This window comes from Capricornis sumatraensis, chromosome 2 (assembly GCF_032405125.1).
Source record: "Capricornis sumatraensis isolate serow.1 chromosome 2, serow.2, whole genome shotgun sequence".
Classification (NCBI taxonomy): Eukaryota; Metazoa; Chordata; class Mammalia; order Artiodactyla; family Bovidae; genus Capricornis; species Capricornis sumatraensis.
This window is the reverse complement of record NC_091070.1, coordinates 134,710,512-134,732,047: the sequence shown is the minus strand read 5'-3', so window position 1 is coordinate 134,732,047 and position 21,536 is coordinate 134,710,512. Positions and strand designations below refer to the sequence as shown.

Sequence of the window (21,536 nt, the reverse complement as noted above, 5' to 3'; positions counted from 1 at the left end):
CCAAAATCCGCGCGCTGGAGGGCGGGAGGCGGCGGAGCCCGCGTTACTTTCTTGAAGGCTTTGGCTTTGAGCGCAGCACACAGGGCGACTGGAAGACAAACGGAGAAGACCGGCCCGCTGGGTGGGGGCGGGGAGGCGTTCAGTGGGCCTCCGGAGTGTGTGTGTCTGTCAGTGCGCCCGCGCCTGTGTGTGTGTGCGTGTGTGTGTGTGTCTGGCGCCTGTCCAAGGTGATTTCCCATAAAGCACATGCCTCACAAGTCCGCTTAAAAGGCTGTGCCGAGGAGCTGGCCAGTGGAGCCCGGCTCGGGGAAAGTGAAAGTTTGTCTGGGTGCTCCGCGCGCCGCCGCGAGTCCCTCTACACTCCCGGGTCAGCAGCGCGGCCCTCGGCCAGGGCGCGGACTCTGCAGCGGCCAGCGATCAAGACAGCGAGCAGCAGAGCGAGGGCGGCCGACGCGCCCGGCCGGGACCCAGCTGCCCGTATGACCGCGCGGGGCGCCGCCGGGCGCTGCCCTCCCACGGTAAGCGATCGCCGCGGCGCCGGGCCCGGGCCGGGCTGGGACTGGAGCTTGGCGGCGCAGCGCGGCTCCTCAGAGCCCACTGCCCAGCGCGCGCCGACCGCCGAGGCTCTTCCGTCTCCCGGCACCGGGCCCATCTTTGCACGCCGACTGCGCGAGGCCCCTCTTGCGCTGGGGCTGGGACCAGAAGCGGCCCTGCAGCTGCTCCTGGGGCTGCGGCACCTCTTTGGGGAAGGGAAGACTGCTTATCCCATTGCAGGGAGAGGCACGCAGAGCCACCTGCGGGCAAAGGAGAGGGGTTTGCAGTCAAGGGACAGAAGCTCCGTCCTAGACTCTCTCCACCGCCCAGGGACAGGCAGAATGGCTGTGCGCCTGAGGGTGGCGCCTGCCCAGTGGGCATTCCACACGGGCCATACGCATGCTTCTAGGTCCTGCTGGGGAGTGGGCGCTTCTGAATGGGGAAAGTTCAGGTGCCATCCAACTTAGAGAATGCAAGGCAGAAGGAAGGAGCTGGGCAAGCCACTACTTGTTCCAGCTCACAGACAGGAGCTGTTGGGTACTTGGGTGGCTGGATCAAGTCCGTTTTGTGGGGGATGGGGGTACCAGAGTTGCCTGGTGCCAGCTCTGGATCTTCCTGCAGATTCAGGTTCAGTCAGTCGGGGAGCTCCTGGGCTTGATGATGGTAAAGGAGGTGGAAGGAAGGTTTGGGGTTGCAGAACTGTGGTTCACCACCGCCCTGCTCTAACCATGGGCTGTAGCTGGGGCAGCTGCTAGATGGTGCAGAGTGACTCCATTAATGGACAGTAAGGCAAACCCTGCCAGTGGGTTTGCCTCTGAGGAATTCTAGAGGAGAAACCTGGTGGGGGGCGGGGGGCAGCGTGAGAAGCAGAAAAATATTCCGAGGATAAGGGAGGGAGGTTGCAAGTAGGGTGATAGGGACAAGTCCTTCCACGAGGAGGAAGAGCCAGCTGAAAGAGATGAGATGGGGTTAGGAGGGGAAGTCAGGAAGGGTGAGGTGACGGCAACAAGACAAATAGGGGCTGGAAGTGAGACGGTGAGGAAAGAGGAGGAAGGTAAACGTGGAAGGAAAGAGGCTGATTTTAGACCCTCAGCCTGAGGTTCCACTCATGCTAAGGTCTCTCCAGGGACCATTTTGCTAGGGAATTTGGGACATGGTGAGAAGCAGGTGAGGATGGGTGGCTGGGCTATGTCCCAGAGTCTCTCTGAGCCTGAAGCAGAGATTCCTAGGGCTGCCCCAGAGGCCAAAGCTGGTGGGTGGGAAGAAGAAAGGAGGGGGGAGAAGAGCCAGCCCAGCCAGACACAAGCTAGAGTGTTAACCCTTGGGTACCTGTCCAGCTCCTCCTCTCAGGCCACGTCAAGGCCCCAGGTGCAGGGGTGGTCTCCTTTGCCACCTTCAAAGCCAGCCTCCCACATGGTGGCTGTACACTCCCCACACTGATGCTTGAAATAACTCCAGAAGCCAGGCAGCCTTTAGGGTTAAGCGTTGCCCTCTCCTGGCTGCCCTCAAACATCAATATCTTAAATTGTCTGTGACAAAGCTATCTTCCTGAGCATCCCCTTCCCCATGGACCCTTTCCTCCAAACCACTGATACCTGAGGCTTGGAGCCTCAGGGGCAACCAGCCTGGGGCAGAGACATACCTTCTGCATGGCCCAGTATCTTCCCGTGGGTCCTGAAGTGCAGGTTCCTGAGGGCTGGCACAGCCATTCCCACCCAGAACTCCCTCCTTACCACCCAACAGAGCCCAGTGTTCCCTCCATGACTCTTTTCTCTCTTCCACAGTCTGCCTTGCCCAGGTCAGACCAGGACCCTCACCAGACCCTGGTGCTGAACAGCACTGGGCCATCCCGAGCCTCTTTCCTCCAGGCCCCCCTTCCCCCTCCTCTCTCTGCCATCAACTCCCCCCACCCCCCCACCTCTCTACCCACCCCCCCCACCTCTCTACCCACCCTCCCACCCCCCCATCTTTGAAGGTCTTAATGTGGCCTCTCCTCCCCGCAACCTCCCTGGAGCCCAGCCAGGGCTTCTCCTCCCTGGTAAGAGCTGACAAACATCTTAGGCTTTTAGTTCTATGTAAATCAGCATGTTGTTGTGGGCTGCTTCACAGCCTCCAGTGCACTATTTGTTTGCGCTATTTGTCTCAGCATCTGAATTAAAATGCAGAGCCCAGAACCCAGGAAGGTACCAGCCTACACCCCACCCTGACAGCATTTCCCCTGATGTGCCAGGAGGCGACATCCAGCTTGGGAGAGACAGCCCAAGAGTCTTTCTCTGCCTCTGGCTGGAGAAGGGGGTACCTACAGCCAGGGAGAGGGCTAAGGGGACCTTGGCAAGAAGGAGGGAAGTGGAATGACAGGGTGTCAGGAGCTCATCCATCACTCTGGGGACGAGCAGCTACTGGGTCAGGGGGGTGCTGAAAGAGGGGAGAGATCTCAGAAAATGTTCTTGCAATGATAAGAGCTGTCAGGCTGGATGCAGAGCCTGATGGGGCTCCGATAGGTAGGTGCCAGCCAGGGATGGTCTAAAGTTGGCACTGCTGCCTCTGATTAATCAGTTGGGCTCTTCTTGACACACAGCCCTAGGGCTCCAAAGGTCTGTGATGCAGGATAGGTTCCCAGTGAAACTGAGTTTGGGCCCCTGGTTTTTCTATTAGAGCCAGACACATGTGGAATCAGGTAGGAGGAAGGGCTGGGCCCAGAGAGATGTCTCTGGCTCCAAGTGTGGAAGCCAGCCAGTGTAGGAACATGAACTTGAGAGGAGTGGGCAGCTCCCAAGATGCCTGGCTCAGTGTTTGACGTTGCAGAGTCAGAATAATGGGTAGAAGCAAGTCCTGCATTCGAGGAGTTTCCTATGTGACTGGCATTTAGACTGGCAGGCACAACTCCCATGTCCTCATTAGAAATTCAGTGTGTAGAGTGGCTTGGCCTGGGTTAATCTAGGAAAGCTTCTTGGAGGAGGTGACATTTGGGTTGTTATCAAGGGAGAGCAGGGTTGTGTGTGGTTCTTAGGAAATCTTGAGGAAGGTGACTTTGGGAATGCTGTATTCTGGGATGAGAGGCCGAGCCTGTAGCACTGTAGGTCTGAGGTCCTTGTTTTTCCATCCTCAGCAGGGGAGGGTGGTTCCTGGGGAGTGTGAGAGAGCTGGGGAGAAATGATGCCCTCTCTCTCACAGACATGGCTGGGCCGTCTGCTGCTGCTGGCCTGTCTCCTGGTGAGCAGTGGTGCTACTGAGGAGGTGTCGGAGAACTGTAGCCACATGATTGGGAACGGACACCTGCTGTTCCTGCAGCAGCTGGTGAGTGTGTGGCCCTGACTACCCCAGCTTCTCCCCACTGGGGAAATGGAGGCAGGGAACAGGGCCAAAGAGAGGGGTTGTAGGCAGAGGAGAGGAGAACGGCGGTGCAGGATGTGGCTTGTGGCTCCCACTAGCTCCACGGATGTTCTTCTCATTGACCTTCTAAAGGTCAATGCTTCTGACCTCTCACCCACCCCAATCCTGAAGCCCTCTCCAGCTCTCCTGAAGGCAGGGGACAGGGTAGGCTTCTAGCTGGTTGCCTGGGTTAATGATGGCCTAGAATGTCCATCAAGGACTCTGAAAAGGCTTGTAAAGCCTGCTCCCCCTCGATGGGATGCTTCCCTCGAGGAGCCAGCCCAGTCTGCCTTCTGTGTCCAAATGTTGCCTCTAGCTCCTGGACTCCCAGATGTGCCGCCATCCTGGCACCAGGGCCTCAGCCAGATTTGGAAGGGAGGCTCCTGGCTGACTCCCGGCCCTATCCCGACACTTCCCTGGCTCTTGCCCGAACCCTGAGGCTGGGATGGCCTGCTCACCCAGGCCTTGAAGGAACCCATGCCTCACCCTCATCAGGCCAGCAGAGATGTCAATAATTCCTAGCATGGTTCAGTTCAGTTCAGTTCAGTCTCTCAGTCTTGTCCAACTCTTTGCGACCCGCCAATTGCAACACACCAGGCCTCCCTGTCCATCACCAACTCCCGGAGTTCACCCAACCGGCAGAATCAGGTTGCTATCATGACTGCTGTCCTGCTCAGAAGAGAATTTGCCACCCCTCTGGCCAGGAAGGCAAGGTGGAACCCCACTGGCTAAGGTCAGCTCCAGGGCCTTGAGTTTGGGGCCTGTGGGCTGGCCCCCTGTCTCTCTTGCCCCCTGTGCTTTCCCTCCTGTATGTAGCTGCTGTAGCAATACAAAGTTGACCAAGAATCGCTGCATTCTTTGAGGCTCAGAATCACAGAACCACAGCTCTGAAGGGCAGCAGCAGCTATAAGGGCATCTAGCCCCAGTCCGTATATATCCTGAATTCCTAGAGCTTGTCTAACCTCTGCTTAAATTCCTCCCAGGACACGGAGCTCACTACCCCCCACAGGAGATTATGTCCTCTATCCTGCATTAGACAGTTCTTCCTTATAATAAACTGGCATCTGTCAGACTTCATAAAGTAGGAGGTACAAGACAGAGACTTCTTGTTCTTCTCCAGCCCTCCCCTGGCCATATGGAAGTCACAAGTCTTCCCCTAGCCTTAGCTCTGTCATCTCATGTATGGTTTGGGGAGGTGGATGAGGATCAAACCCCAGAAACTCTAGTTTCCATCCAAAAACTCTAGTCCCCATTCTTAGGCAAGCTCAGTGGAACTGCAGACACTTGCCACCACTAGCCTGCTCTCTCTTACAGATTGACAGTCAGATGGAGACCTCGTGCCAAATTTCCTTCGAGTTTGTAGACCAGGAGCAGTTGGTGAGTTATGGCTCTTTACAAAGCCCATGGGCCCATATGTATGCCCTTACCAGGGTGGGTATATGCAGGCAGGAAAAATCCTAGAGCTGTGCAGGGTATGTGTGTGAGGACCCCTGGGTGCCCAAGTCTGGGGTGCCAGGGTCCAGGGTTGGTCAGGGTCCTGGGCTCAAGTTCCCTGCTGTGCCCTTCTCCTGGCTTGGCACATGTCAAAGTCTTACAATGTGTCAGGCACTTTTGATCCCAACCACATTTGGGATCAAATGGTTCACTCATCATGTTTATGAAAGGTCAGGGGAGAGGGCATAGCTTGGAAGCAGTGGAGGCCTGATTTGAACCCAGGAAGGCAGGCTCTAAGGCCTAAGGCAAACCAATACTTCTTCTGGGTCACACGCTTTGCTTAAGGACGTCACCTCCATCTAACAGCCAGACCAGCAGCCAAGGGGATCAGTCCAGCCCTTTCCCTCTTCCTCCTTATCCCACACCCAACCAGATACTGAGTGATGCTGGTTCTACTCCTCAGGATCTCTCGGTTCTGGGACCCAACCCCATCAGTTGCTTGGACAATTTCAAGAACCTCCTAAATGGCCTCCTCTCCTCCAGTGCACTCCTCTTCCCACCACTGGGGGGAGCGCTCTGAACCACAATTTGTTATCTTCACTGCCTTTCCTGAACCTGGAGACCCCCTCACTCCAGGGGAAAGCTTTGGTTGTCTAGCCTGGGCTTACAAGTTCCAGTCTCCATCACACAGCCCAACCCACTACCCCATTCTGTGTCCCTTCCTGCCTCCAAGCCTTTGCTCATGCTCTTTCTGATGCCTGTAATGCCTTTCCAGCTGTCCCCACCCCAGCGTTTATACCACACCTATTTATCTTCTTGCCTGATACAAAATCACCATCATGGCCAGGGTTTGCTTCCATCTCTGAGCTTCTGCACACCTGACCCAAACACACTTCTGTTAGAACTGGAGACCAATCTCACGGTCCGAGGAGTAACCTCAGTGTTCCACTCACTTGCTCACTCCCACCTCACCAAGCATTTACTACAAGGAACCTATCGGACCAGGTACTAGGAATACAGAGCTAAAGCAGAGTCTTCATTGAGGCATCCACCATCTTTTTAGGGAGACAAAACACGGAGGTTATTCTTTGGACCCTGGGGTAGTCTCCAGCACCCCTGTGGCTGGGAGGATTAGAAGGAGCCGTATGGTAAAGAGCTTCTTGTGAAAGCAAGCCAAAAGAGGGCCAGAGACAGAAAGAGAGACATTCCTCAGAGCCCACCCTAGCGATGCATCTTCAATCTGAGCTCACCTTTCAGAAATCCAAGGACCACTCTGGTCGGAATCCACATTTCCTTCCCTCTAGGAAAGGGAATCGGTAAGGAATGCAATCCCCAGTAGTGTCAGATCCCAGCAAGGGAGAGTGGAAGCCAGCTGAGGGCAGTGTTCTCTGTCTTCTGGAGTGGATGGTCCTCTCCTCAGGAGCGGTGGTAGGGCAGTCTGTCTGGGAGGCGGGTATCCAGCACAGAGCCTGAGCTCCCAGGAGGCGTCAGCCAGGTCATAAACTCCAGGTTGTTACTTTCCAGGATGATCCCGTGTGCTACCTTAAGAAGGCATTTCTCCTTGTGCAAGACATAATGGAGGATACCATGCGCTTCAAAGACAACACCCCCAATGCCAAAGCCATTGTCCAGCTCCAGGAACTCTCTCTGAGGCTGAAGAGCTGCTTCACCATGGACTATGATGAGCAGGACAAGGTAGGAGGGCCCTGGAGCTGGGGGCACAGAGAGAGAGAGGGCAGAGGGCAGCTGCGGTGGTACCATCCCTGCCTGTAAGCACAGAGATGCTCACTGGCCTCACCCCAGGTCATGGCTCACTTGCGCTCACTCACATATTCATTCCACCAACCTCTGCTGAGGACTCACAGTGCAGAAGGGACAGTACTAGGCCTTGCTGATGTTCCTCATGAGCAGGAACCACATGGTCCCCAGCCTCTGGGAGCTTGGTGTGAGGGTGGTGAGACAGTTAACAAAATACATAAATAAAGTAGAAGTAAAGTGGCAATGACTGCATCACAGAAAGCAAGCCAGAAAGGGAAGACCAGAGGAGGTGAGGGAGAGAGCCAGGAAGGAGAAGTATGTGGGGCTCCAGAAGAGAGAAATGGGACTTGGATTTAAAAGGCAGTGGGGAAGAAGAGACAGGGAAGGCTTCTGAGTAAAAAGATACTCACTCGAGGTTCAAAGATGAGTAAGAGTTAGGAAGCATGAAAAGTGGTCAGAGTGTTCCAGAATAGAGAACGCTGGGCACAGAGCCCTGGTGAGCAGGAGTATGCACATTCAGGCCCTCCCAGCGTGGTTGGCATGGCCAAGGCCTGGGAGTGAAGGCAAGAGGGCTATGGAGGTGGGAGCCTGGATCTCCCATCTGGGTGACCCAGATCAGCTGGGTCTAAAAAATGTGGGATTTTGTTTCAAGTGTGAGTGAGTGAAGTTGCTCAGTCGTGTGCTTGTCCGACTCTTTGCGATCCCATGGACTGTAGCCTACCAGGCTCCTCCATCCATGGGATTTTCCGGGCAATAGTACTGGAGTGGGTTGCCATTTCCTTCTCCAAGGGACCTAGTCTAGCTTGCACTGTGAGACCATTCTGGCTGCTGTGCTGGCAAGGGTGTGTAGGGATCAGGGATGGAGGCTGAGCAGCCAGCAGGAGGTGCAAGTCCAGGCAGCCTGGACTAGGTTTGTGCAGTGAAGGTGAGGCCAGGGGACACCTTCCGAGTTTAGAGAAAGAGCCGGGGGATTTGGTAATACAGTGGCCACGTGGAGCTGAGGGGAGAAAAGAACAACAACGGTTTTGTCGGCAGCCCGTAGAGTTCTGGTGATGCTGAAGTGGGACACAGCAGGGGAAGGACAGGAGTTTCAGGCTGGGGCACACATTGCCAACTGTGAGAAGAGAAACAGGCCCAGGAATCTCAGCATTTATTTAGAAGTCAGGCACAGGAAGGGGGCCTGGCAAGGAGACTGAAGAACAGCATAAGGGGTGGGAGGAAACCCAGGAGAGCGTGGGATCACTGAGCCTGTGTAAAAGAGCATTTCAGGATGGGAAAAGCAGTCACCTTTATCAACCGGGGTCTGAGACGTCAAGCAGGAGAAGAGCTGAAAAGTGTCTGATGGATTTGACAATGTGGATGTTGGAGGCAGGTGCCAGAGCAAATGGACAGAGAGTGAGGAAGTGGGGACACCACTGTGGAAGAACGTGGCTCAAAAAAAAAAAAAAATGTAGGAAAAGAGAGCTAGCTGGAGGGTGGGTGGGATGGAGAAAGGAAAGATTTTTAAATAAGAGAAGTATTAGATTTGTGGTTTTCCAAGGTTGAGGTTCATAAGAATCATCTGTGGAGCTTGTTTAAAATGCAGATTCCTGGACTTCCCTGACGGTCCAGTGGTTAGGACTCACACTTCTACTTCAAGGGGTGTGGGTTCGATCCCTGGTCAGGGAACTAAGATCCCGCGTGCCTCATGGTGTGGCTAATAATAATGATAAAAGCAAAAGGAAGTCTTCATTTAAAAATTGCCAATTCCAAAACACCTTTCCTTTTAAACAAATAAAAACTCAAATAACTTCTAGTAAAAAAAAAAACACACAAACTTTTAAATGCAAATTCCCAGTATGTACCCCTAGAAAGTCTGATTCACTAGGCCTGTGGGTGGGCCTTGGAATCTGTATTTTAGCAAGCCACCTGCCCTGCACATGGCAGGGATGCTGGGAGGTAGGGAGCGGGTGAAGCTAGAGGAGCAGGTCTCCTGAGGAGCTGGCAGGGGAGGGATTCAGGGCTTGGGAGGCGAAAAGCCACTGACTCTGTTGAGACAGGTAGACACCAGGACATTCTGTCCTTGTTTTCTCTGTGACGTATGAGGTGAGGTATGAAGAACACAGATATTTTTGTAAGAAAGACAAGAGGAAGAGAGCTCACCTCTTCCTTACAGTCGCCCTGGCAGGGAGGCAGGCAGGGATTATCGTTTTGATTTGACAAACAAGGGGATGAACCCAGGCTGGAAAGTTTGTTTGGCCAGTGTTGCTGAGTTGGTGAGTAATGAAGCCAAGCCCGGGGCTTCCCACTCCTGCGTTCCGCTCTCCTTTATCTAATAAACATTTACTGAGGACCTACTGTGCACAGCCCCTGGGCATCCAGTGGTGCTTTCAAGGACTTCAGTGCCTAGTAAAGCCCATAGTTCTTCCCTGTGCAGCTCAGTTTAAGGAAGGACCTGGGAGTCATCAGCAGGCGGGCTATAGATGCAGTGAAGCCATGGGGGTGGGGTGAGTGGAAGGCCAGCCTCTGAAAGTCAAGTGGAGGGGGGCATGGAGCAGCTCAAGGGGAGGGGGGAAAACCTGGAGTGTGATGTTCTCAGAGCCCCAGCGGGTGTAGGGGGCCTAGGTCCCGTGAGCAGAAGAGAAACTAGCAGCTCAGCAGACAGGACGGGGGCAGCCTGGGCTCTCCTGTCAAGATACACCAAACCAGAGAAGGATCCACAGCCCCACACCTTTCTCCTCACCACAAATGATGCTCTTTCTAAAGGATTAGAGTCTTAGGCTCCACCCACCTCCCCAGCATGGCCCAGAAGTTTTCTTTGCTCTGTGGATAAGGTTAACGGTTCTTGACACGGCCAACAAGGCCCCACAGGACCTGGTCCTCGCTGACCTCTCTCTGCTGCACCTCTGGCCACTCTCCTCCTGGATGGCTGCGCTATAGCCTACTCTAGCCTTCTTTTTCATCTTTTAACATTTCAGGTTCTTCTTGCACAGTCTATTCCCACCACCTGGACAGCTCTCTCCAACCCCACCTCCTTTCCTTGTTAATTCTTGCTCATCTTTTAGTCAGTTCCTTGGGGATTCCCCCCAGCCCTCATTTAGTTCCCCTTGTTAAACACTCTCAGATAACTCTTCTTAGGACTCACTGCACTTGTAACAATGCTGGTGACCTGATGAACTCAATGTCCAGCTTAGCCAGGGACCACCTCTCTCTCATTCATTACACGATTCCCAGGGCTGCCGCCTATGGGGTCGCACAGAGTCGGACACAACTGAAGCGACTTAGCAGCAGCAGCAGCAGGTAGCCTGGCACATAACTATGTGTTAAATGGAGCCATGAATAAATGATAAATCTCACCACCTTAGGACAGGCTGCTGCTGCTGCTAAGTCGCTTCAGTCGTGTCCGACTCTGTGCGACCCCATAGACGGCAACCCACCAGGCTCCTCTGTCCCTGGGATTCTCCAGGCAAGAATAGTGGAGTGGGTTGCCATTTCCTTCTCCAATGCATGAAAGTGAAAAGTGAAAGTGAAGTCGTTCAGTCGTGTCCGACTCTTAGCGACCCCATGGACTGCAGCCTACCAGGCTCCTCCGTCCATGGGATTTCCCAGGCAAGAGTACTGGAGTGGGGTGCCATTGCCTTTTCCGACCTTAGGACATAGGGGTCCTACAAACTGGGGTAGAGAGCAGGGAGAAAACAAGAGAAAAAGAAGATGGATGTGAGAAAGGCCAAGGGAGTTTGACAAACAAGCTAGAGACATGGGACCAGTGCTTATTCTCATCAAGGGGGCTCTGCTCTCCTTCCAGGCTTGTGTCCGAACATTCCATGAGACGCCTCTCCAGTTGCTGGAGAAGATCAAGAATGTCTTTAATGAAACAAAAAATCTCCTTAAAAAGGACTGGAACGTTTTCAGCAAGAACTGCAACAACAGCTTTGCTAAATGCTCCAGCCATGGTAAGCACGGAAGGGGCCAGCAAGTGTGGGGCTGGGGCAGGGTGAGTGGAGCAGAGTGCGGGGCTGGGGCAGGGTGAGTGGAGCAGAGGTTCACTGGGTTGGCGGTGGGGGGCAGGGGGGGTGGTGGTGGCGCATCAGGCTGGAGGGACCCCTGGGAGGCAGCCTGGCTGCTACTCGTGTGCTCCTGTGTGTAGACGTGCTTGTTTTGTGTACGTATGTGGCTTCGTGTACCTCTGAGTGGTCCTAGGCACATGTCTTTTCTGACATGTGTGTGCATGCACACCTACGTATGTCTGCATGTTGAGGCATCAGAAAGGATCAAGCTGGTGGCTGTGAGATCAGGGAATGGAAAAGGGGGCCCTCTCAGAGAGCCCTGTAGGCATGGCAGCTTTCCCACTGGCTCTGCAGGCTGGCTGAACGTACGGGGGGTTCCGTGGACAGAGCAGAGGCTCCATCCAGGAGTCAGGGCTTGCTCCAGGAGCCCTGCTGTGAATCACCAGGATAGCCTGGCTCCAGAAGTCCCCAGGACGCCTTGAGTGTCCCCTCAAGGGACAAGATTGGATTTGAAGTCTGAGCGTCATTCAAACCCTGGCAGTGCTGGCCCAGCTGCGCACATATGTACCCTGCATTGTCCTCGTCTCTGCGTCCTGTGCCACGTGTACCCGCCTACATTCAACCTTGCTCCCCAAGGCAAGGGCTGAGGCCCTGCGACCTGCCAAATGGCCAAGTCCAGTCTCGTCGCTTCAACCCCAAGGCCTCAAGCCTTGGCCACAGGCCAGCCCCAGCCTGTTCCCGCCTGTGGGCGTGGCTGTGTAGCCCCCTGCTGTGCATGAACCCACCTTGCCGCTTTCCAACCAACAGTGTCTTTGGGGCTTGAGGGTGTCTTGTGTTAGAGGCCACTACTCAACATCTTGGCTGGCTATTGTCACCCCTGGCTTGGCGTCTGGCCAGCTGGATCTCCAGAAAGGGCAGTTTTCTGGTCTTCCCTGACCCTGTCCCCCAACCTGTGTGTCTAAACCCCACTCTTTGCTCTTTTCCTGCAGTTTGTTCCTTTCCTGTCTAAAGCCTGTGTCATGAGCATTGGCTCCAGTCCTGTCCTCACCTCAGCCCCAGGGCTGAGTTAGGGCCTGAGGGGAGCCCCCAGACCCACACCCCCTCTCCATCCCTCTGGGAAAGCTGTGCTGGAGGCCGGTGACTCTATCTCCTCCCCATCCTTCTCTCTCCTTCTCTCTGTGGTTCTTTCAGATGTGGTGACCAAGCCTGATTGCAACTGCCTGTACCCCAAAGCCACCCCTAGCAGTGACCTGGCCTCTGTCTCCCCTCAGCAGTCCCCCACCCCCTCCACAGCCCCTATGGCTGGCTTGACCTGGGCTGACTCTGAGGCAACAGACGGCAGCTCCCTCTTGCCCAGAGAGCAGGCCCTTCGCACAGTGGACCCGGGCAGTGCCAAGCAGCGACCACCCAGGAGCACCTGCCAGAGCTTTGAGTCGCCAGAGACCCCACGCGTTGAGGGCCGTCCCACTGGAGATTCTCCTCAGCCTGGCCCTTCGGTTGGAGCCCATGTCACTGGGATGGAAGACATTCTTGACTCTCTGCTGGGTGCTAACATGGCCCTGGAAGAGGCCTCTGGAGAGGCTAGTGAGGGAACTATACCCCAAGGGGCAGAGCTTTCCTTCCACAGTCTGGGAGGACGCAGCGTCCAGGCAGAGCCTGTCAGCCCCAGTCACATCCTCCCAGCATCTTCAGCACTCTCTGGATCAGGAAAGGGGCTGCGGCTTGCGGATGTAACTAGCACACACCTGCCCACACTGGGCCCCATGAGACCCACTGAGGCCTGGAGTCACACACCTGAGAAGACAGAACGTCCCTCTGCCTCGCCCAGAGACCACCAGGAGCCAGGCTTGGCCAAGACCCCAGCACTGCGCCCGCAAGGCCTCAGCAGTCCCTCCGCCCCCTCTTCTCAGCCAAAGCTCCCCAGAAGCCATTCCTGGGGCCACGTGCTGTCCCTTGGGGAGCTGGAAGGCAGGAGGAGCACCAGGGACCGGAGGAGTCTCGCAGAGCTGAAAGGAGGACAAGCAAGTGAGGGGGCGGCCAGGCCCCCGGCCCGTTTTAACTCCGTTCCTTTGACTGACACAGGCCATGAGAGGCAGCACAAGGAAGCCTCCAACCCCCAGCTCCCTGGTTTTGTCTTCCGCCTGCTGGTGCCCAGTATCATCCTGGTCTTGCTGGCCGTCGGCGGGCTCCTGTTCTACAGGCGGCGGCGGCGGGTAAGAAGAGCCCCATTGGGGAGAGGAGGGCATCCCATGGGCTGGGGCACAGCCTGAGCACGGGAACAGGACAGAGGATGACTTGGGTTCAGGCTGGGTTGAACAGTCAACTTCTGAGAGACAGGAAGTTGACTGAGCACAGAGGGTGGGAGGTTGAAGTGGAGGGTTTCTTCAAGAATGGGGAAGGCTCAGGCTGCAAGACTGACCAAAGGGACGGGGGCAGAGGAGTAGAAGACATTCTTCCTGGGCTACAGTGTGGTGAGAACCTAGAAGGGAGACGGCGGAGGAAAGTGATGCCTGTGCAGGGCAGGGCATTCCTGGAGACTTTGCAGAGCTGGGGGGTAAGGAGTCCCAGGACAGGAGAGGCCTCTGGAAGCCCTCTGGCCCTCTGGCTGAAGGAAGACCTGGGTAACTCTCTCATAGAGCCCCAGGGCAGCCCTGTTTGAGGATGGGGCCATGGCCCCCCACCCTGGCCCCCCACCCTCCCCCAGATCCACAGTGAGCCAGCTCTTTTCTGCCCCCAGAGCCATCGAGAGCCACAGATGGTGGATTCTCCCATGGAGCAACCAGAGGGCAGGTGAGAGTTTGGGGGAGGGGGCTCTGGTAGGTACAGAGCGGGTGCTGTCTTGGCATCTATTTTCCATCTGGAATTGGAGGAGACATTCTGCTGCTTGCTCTAAGGAAATGAAGCTCAGAACGGGATGCGGGGGTGGGTGGTGAGAAGGAAGCATGTCTCTTCTTCCCTAGATATCTGGGATTTTTCCTAATTTCTTCTTAGGGTTAGGCAGTTCTGGTCTCCCAAATCTGAGAGGGCTGGAGCATGTGGGTGAGGGTTTGGGGGTTCCCTCACTCCTTGGCCTCTGCTGAAGTCTTATACCAGCCCTGTGCTCTGCCCACAGCCTCCTGACCCAGGAGAAGGACAGACAGGAGGAGCTGCCAGTGTAGACAGAATCCTAAGGTAAGACTCTGATCTGGATCTCTCTCCACTCCTTAAAACTGGTTACACCCAAATTTTCCACTCACCCTAACTTGTTTGCTGCACCACCAACTTCCCTTCTCTCTCTCTCTGCTACTCCTTTTTCTATTTGTCACCAAGTCTGGCCAACCCTCTGCTCCCCAGGTCCTCAGGCCTCCTATCACTGCTTCACTCCCTCCACCCCATCTGAGGTCAGGCAATGTTAATTCTTAATCAGGCTATTATTTCTGCATTGAGCCTTGACTTTTGCTGCCATCTTTCATCCCAGAGCAACCAAACTGTTTGTGTAAAGTCTTCAGCCTCCAGAGGAACTTCAGCATCTCTGCGTCACGAACCACTTCCACTCGACATTCTCAGCTTGGCTCCCAAGCTCCTCCAGCAGCAGCCCCTCACACACACCTCTTGCCATTTTCCTCTCTATGTGCACCCTGATTGGATCCTTCCTCCCAGCGAAGACCATTTCTGCCTCCCTGCTTTTAGATCATGGAGCCATAGAAGCGTGGTCCTAGAAGGGCTCTCGGGGGTCATTTGGTCTAGAATCCCACTGCAGAGGGGCTTCCCCTCTCTGCATCCCTGATGGGGAGTCAGCCAGCTTCTGGTTACACACTCTCAGCCACAGGCAAGCTCCCTGCCCTGTCCCAATAGCACCGTGGGGAAGTCCTTCCTTATTTGAACAGAATTGGCTTCCTGCCCCCTCCCCATCCTCCCTCATGAGAGCCTTCCGATATTTAAACTCATGTGTCCATGTCCCCTTTATGAATTCTCTAGGCGAAGTGTGGCCAAGTCCCTTAAACATTCCTTATATGATATGGTTTTCAGACCCCTCACCATCCTGGTCATCCTCCTTTGGACACACTCGTTTGTCAATGTCCCTCCGAAAATGTGACTCTCAGCTCTAGACATAGTGTTCCCCAATATTGTCTGACCAGCTCAGAGTTCAGAGGGACCGTTACCTTCCTTGACATGGACAGTGTTCTTTTATTTGTACCAATTAAGACTGCTTGTTTTGGTTTTTTAACCACCACATCATTCTGTTGTCATATGTTAAGCTTGTGGTCTATTGAACCCTAGTTCCATTTCCCCTAAACCTGTGGACTCTATCCTGTACTCGGAGAACTTAACTTTTTTTAACCAGTGTGCAGGAATTTATATTCCGCCTTGTTAAAAACCACCTTGTTGGTTTCAGCCCCTCACCCGAGCCAACTGGAATTGTTTTGAATCCTAATTCTGTATTCACAGCCCTCCCAGCACGTCTCCTGCACATCAGTGAGTGCCTTCTGTTGTCTTCACCCATGTATTTGATAAACATGTGACTCTTATCACTCCTCACCCCTGGAGCCCCAATTCCAGGCACTCCACAGCCCTCCTCCCTTCCTTCCCCTCAAAACACAATCAGCCTGCAGGAATCAGCTCTTCCTGATGGTCTCCATCATCCTCTGGTTGCTCCTTTAATTCCTACTCATCTTTTTTGTATTTAACTTGGTATATTGATTTGTACTTCCTTGGATGTTATTTATTTTCATACATTTAAAAATCTTTATGCGTATGAGTACCCCTAAGGAGTCTGTAAGCTCCTGAAGCACAGGGATTGTGTCTTCTACTTTTTTTGCATTTTCTTTTCTATCCTGAGTCCTAAACAGAGAGGGCCTCTTCATGCTTCACACTAAGAACTCAATAGATGTTGACTGATTGACTTCAGGGCTGTCTGGCTGATTGACCCTGGTTGACTGTCTCTGACTGGCCAGCCTTCTGGTTGACCAGTTAACTAACTAACTAGTTGATTCTGACTGGCTGACCAACTGGATGGATGATTCTGACCAACTAACTAGCTAGTCACTGCCTAACTAGCTAGTTGATTGATGAAGCTGATTGGCTAACTGACTAGCTGGCTGCTTGCCTAAATTGCCGATTGGCAGGCTGGCTGACTAGCTGGAGAACCCATTCACATTTCTAGTCACACCCCATGCCAAATGCAAGCAAGCACTTCAGGGTCTTCTCATATGTAGAATGACAGGTCTGGGCCACTCCTAGGGAGATAGGGTATCTGCCAAATGCTCAAAACCAGGGGAGCCTGTTTAGAGAACAGTTCAGTTCAGTTCAGTCGCACAATCGTGTCTGACTCTTTGCGACCCCATGAATTGCAGCACGCCAGGCCTCCCTGTTCATCACCAACTCCCAGAGTTCACTCAAACTCAAATCCATTGAGTCAGTGATGCCATCCAGCCATCTCATCCTCTGTCGTCCCCTCTTCCTCCTGCCCCCAATCCCTCCCAGCATCAGAGTCTTTTCCAATGAGTCACCTCTTCGCATGAGGTGGCCAAAGTACTGGAGTTTCAGCTTTAGCATCATTCCTTCCAAAGAAATCCCAGGGCTGATCTCCTTCAGAATGGACTGGTTGGATCTCCTTGCACTCTAAGGGACTCTCAAGAGTCTTCTCCAACACCACAGTTCAAAAGCATCAATTCTTCAGCGCTCAGCTTTCTTCACAGTCCAACTCTCACATCCATACATGACCACTGGAAAAACCATAGCCTTGACTAGATGGACCTTAGTCGGCAAAGTAATGTCTCTGCTTTTGAATATGCTATCTAGGTTGGTCATAACTTTCCTTCCAAGGAGTAAGCATCTTTTAATTTCATGGCTGCAGTCACCATCTGCAGTGATTTTGGAGCCCCCCAAAATAAAGTCTGACACTGTTTCCACTGTTTCCCCATCTATTTCCCATGAAGTGATGGGACCAGATGCCAGATCTTCGTTTTCTGAATGTTGAGCTTTAAGGCAATTTTTTCACTCTCCTCTTTTACTTTCATCAAGAGGCTTTTTAGTTCCTCTTCACTTTCTGCCATAAGGGTGGTGTCATCTGCATATCTGAGGTTATTGATATTTCTCCCAGCAATCTTGATTCCAGCTTGTGCTTCTTCCAGCCCAGTATCAGACAGTAAAAGTGTCTGCCTACAATGTGCAGACCCGGGTTTGATCCCTGGGTCAAGAAGATCCCCTGGAGAAGGAAATGGCAACCCACTCCAGTACTCTTGCCTGGAAAATCCCATGGCAGGAGGAGCCTGGTAGACTACAATCCATGGGGTTGCAAAGAGTCGGACATGACTAAGCGACTTCACTTTCTTTCTTTCTTTAAGATATAACACATGTGGAACTCATGTGAAAGAGATAACACTTCCTGGGGGCCACCTTGTTGGTTAGGTGGACTCAAATGGGTCAGATGGGACACTGGCAGGGCTGTGAGAATGAGGCAGACCCCTCAGAACTGCCAAGCAGAGGATGGAACAAGGTCCCTGGAGACTTCATGGCTCAATGCTGCACCACCCTCTGACTGGTCGCCCGCCTCCCTTCTTGGCCTTGGCCCTCTGCCTCCTAATTTCAGGCCCTCCCAAGCTTTCTTCTTCCTCCCCTTAAGATTTCACTTAGAGAGTGATCCAGGGCCAGGGCCACATAGAGACCCTTACTTGGATCCTGCCCTAAAGTGGTCTCCAGGCCAGGCAGCAGGAGCCTTAGGGCCACCTGAAGACTGCTGCCCTGATGAGAGGGGGAAGCACAGAGGCAGAGGTATGAGAGAGGGACCCTCAGAAAGGAAATGTGGACCCTGACCCCTCCATGCCAAGGAACCAAGAAACAGGGGCAGTGGGCTGGGGCCTGCCCACTTGGTTATTCTTCCCTTCTGGCCCCAGCAGGGCCTGTGGCCCAGCCATACCGAGCATGGCTCATGTCCAGTTTATAGTCTTCCCTGCCTGCCTTCCAGAGCATGGGAATGGGCTGGGAGCCAGAAGCTATGGTCCCATCTTTCCTCCTTATCCATCACGGGTTTTGCTGGTAGGGCCCAGGGATAGCCAGGGAGGGAAGCTCCGCACAGGGGCCAAAGTCAAACTGTTGGATGGAGTCCAGGGGATTTCTGCTCTGGGAACAAAGCATTCTGAGGACAAGGATGGGGGAAGGCTTGGAGACAGCAGGGCCCTGACTCCTATGCATGATGCAGGGAGGCAAGTCCCTTGGCCCATCCGGAAGGAGGCTGGCTTGCTTAGGGCTTAGCAGGCCAAATGGCAGGGTGGGAGTTTCCTTGTCTGGAACTTCCTCCAGTTCTTTCCCTTCAGATACTTCTGCCCTGCTGCCCTGAGTATTGTGTGTGATGACCTCTGTGATGAATGGTGTGGAGTGGGAATGAGAAATTCCTCTTCTTTGCTAGAGTTAGCAGGATTCGCTCTTGATTTTTTTAGACCAAAGATAGTGAGATGGTCTTGCTGGAGCGGGGGGTGGTGGGAGGGGAGATGGGCATCTAAGGACACTGAAGTGCTCCCTTCCCTCCTTGGTAGACCCCTACACTTGAGTAATGCCCATCCCAGCTCTGCTCAGACCTCTGCCAGGCTCTGTTACCTCCCCCTGTGGTCCCTGGTTCCCCAGGAGGAGGTAGGAGGTGAGGCCAGTCTGTCCAGAGGCTTGGGCTGCTGCCAGAGAAAGCTGCCCAGGGCCCTTGTGGTGTCTGGGGTGGCAGGGAAGGCTAGAGAAAGGATGGGAGGAAGTCCTGTCTGCAGCACCACCAGCAGCCCACAGGAACGCTCTAGCTCGCCCACCCATGTCCTCAGCGACCCCTCCCTTGACTCCCACTCAGCTGACAGCCTTTCTTTCTCTCCCCTACAGCTGGGCACACAGGACAGTCTCTCCACGGGAGGAGATACTGTGGGGACGGCCACCACCACCCCTCCCCAACCATTCTCCCGGGAATGTGGCCTGCCCACCATGAGAGCTCCTGGACTCCTGGAGAGCAGAGCTAGACCAGAGCAGCCAGGCTGGGGCTCCTCCGCCCTTGACCCTCAGACTCTGGACTGACTAAGAGAGGGCTGGAGGATGCCCCCCATGCTGCTGATATTTATCAGGGGCCCTGGAGGCTCCCATCTGCTTAAGGAAGGCTGCCAAGCCCAGCTGGGGACCCTCTGCCCCTCAGGGGCTGTGTCCTCTGCCCACTCCCCTCTAGGGACCCGGAGGCCCATGGGACATGGGAGAGCAGGGTGGGCACTGAGGAAGAGAAGAGCCTTCATGTCAGAGGACCTGCCTGCCGCCAAGGGATCCCAGCACCGACAAGCAGGGACTTGTCTCCAGAGAGAGAAGCATGAGGTTCACAGGGCGGGACAGCGTTGTTGGATTTCCCGTAAAGGCGTGTAGCCCAGAAGACGGGAAGAGTAGGCCTCTGGGCCTGCTGGTCTGCACTGATCGCCCGGAGCGGGTCTGTACCCTCCACTTGCCTCAGTGCCCTCTGCCGGCAGCCAGGCAGAGAGGGGATGCCAACCTGGCCCTCAGGACCTGCCTGGCCTGGCTTGGATGCCCAGGGCAAGACCAAGCGCTGGCCTCTGCCCCGCCGTCCCCCGAGGCCTGCCAGAGCTCCTCCAGGAGGCTGTGCAGAGCCTCTCCTCTGAAGGAAACCATCGCACTGTGAATACTGAACCTGCCTGCTGAACAGCCTGCCCCATCCATCCCGGAGAGCAAACACCTGTCCGTCCTCCCACTCCTCCAGCCTCTCCCCAGCTTCCTGCACTGAGCGCCCGAGCCGGCCTCGCCTGTCGACTGAGGGAGCCCCTGAGCCCTGACCTTCTGCTGACCCGGCTCCGACTCCCTGGGATGGATCAGGGTGGGAGAACTTCCCAGGGCCGGCAGCCAGAGCTGGTCTTTAGGCTGCGTTGTTCACCCAGGTTTCTGCATCTTGCACTTTGACATTCCCAAGAGGGACATGATTAAAGGGAGGGAAGAAAGGAGGGGAGGCACTGACACAGAGAGAGAGACTGCAGGGTGAGCTCTGACAGCAAATAGGCCTTTGAATTTGAGGGCCTGCCCCTGAGGTGTGGCAAGGGGTCAGCACCCCGATACCCCTGGCCGGCCTCTTTCCCTGTCCAGGCCCCTGCTCCCACCACAGTCCAAAGGATGCTGTCAGCAGACACCTGGGCTGAGCGGTGTCCCTGTCAGGAGCCCGGGAGGCAGTGACCCCCTCCAGCTCTCGTCCCACCCCTCACTAGCATCATCTCTCTAACCAGGTGAGCCAGGGTGGGAGAGGGACTCGGAGAGTCCAGGCAGCTGCTTCCAGTCTGCCTTGAGGGCCTCAGCTCCCTCAACCAGCCAGTGGCTGCGGCTCTGAGTTCTGGGCATCAGGTGACAGGCCAGTAGACTGCCTTCAGCCTTTGTGCTACTGTGTCCCTCCTCTCCTGCTGCTCCGGGCCCTCCACCACGAGATCCTGTTGGACTTGGCCACTGGACCGGGGCCTATGAGCTTCCCTTCCAGCCCTTGAAAGTGAGGGTCCTCTGGTCCCTGCCTGCCCTGTTGCTATCCGTTGAGGAAAGGGCAGTGGAGAACTTTCCCCAGGAGGCCCATTTTCCTAGTCACAGACTCTATATTTGATACTAAAAACTCTGTATTTAAAAGCGGAAGGGGGAAAAAAATACAGAAAAAACATTCCTCCCTCACTCCCCACCCCTTGAACGTGTAGTATTTTAAAGATCAAGAAAGCGAATCCAACCCATCACAGAAACTGTGTGCTCTTGGTGACCCAGGAGTGGGAGGGGCCCCTGCAGCCTCTCTGGGTGGCTATCTGGCTGCCTGCACAGGAACCCTTCTTTTCTCTGAGAAAGTCGAGAGGGAACATTGGCTCACACACTGTGAGATTTTGTTTTTATACTTGGAAGTGGTGATTTATTTTATATGAAGTCATTTAAATATCTATTTAAAAAATAGGAAGCTGCTTTTATATTTAATAATAAAAGAAGTGCACAAGCTGCCATGTGTGAGTCATGGAAAAAGTTGCTTTTGGGGTGTGGGTGGCAAAAAGGGTGGGGGGTGGCCAGTAGCTACTGGGGGTGCTCCAGCTCGAAAGCATTTTTCAAAATACTTGGGGAAGGAAAGTTGTCTCCAAGTTCCATTCTTGTTACTAAAACTTCCTGCATTATCACTGTCCCAAACACATTCATCTGCATATCTGGGTTTAGTAGGACAAAACCCAGCCAAACCTCATGCCTGGCCACCAGCCTCTGCCCCAGCACAGCCTAGCCCAGCCCAAGAAAACGGCTGGTTGGGCTCTGTCCAAGGGCCCGAGGGCCCTGTAAAGATGAGGCTCCTTGACCACTGAGCTCTACTGTCCAGGTCCTAGCAGGCTCTGAGGTGAATGAGCCCTGTCTGTGGACTGGGAACAAGGTGAGGTAGGCAGAAGGAAAGAGAGCCAGCAAGTTTCGTGAGTGGCCCTAAGCCCTGAGCTTCCTTCTGGAGAGGAG

The 21,536-nt window shown here is 54.5% G+C and overlaps 1 protein-coding gene across 1 annotated transcript; it reads left to right on the top strand.

The window, feature by feature from the left end:
* The first annotated feature begins 430 nt into the window (after positions 1 to 430).
* Positions 431 to 20,992, top strand: CSF1 (colony stimulating factor 1). Its single transcript, XM_068964533.1, has 10 exons — positions 431 to 518; positions 3,709 to 3,831; positions 5,221 to 5,283; positions 6,865 to 7,035; positions 10,883 to 11,030; positions 12,276 to 12,821; positions 13,167 to 13,297; positions 13,822 to 13,874; positions 14,197 to 14,255; positions 18,924 to 20,992. The coding sequence occupies exons 1-9, from the start codon at positions 480 to 482 to the stop codon at positions 14,240 to 14,242; spliced, it is 1,320 nt and encodes a 439-aa protein (XP_068820634.1). The 5' UTR covers positions 431 to 479; the 3' UTR covers positions 14,243 to 14,255; positions 18,924 to 20,992.
* Positions 20,993 to 21,536: the final 544 nt, after the last annotated feature.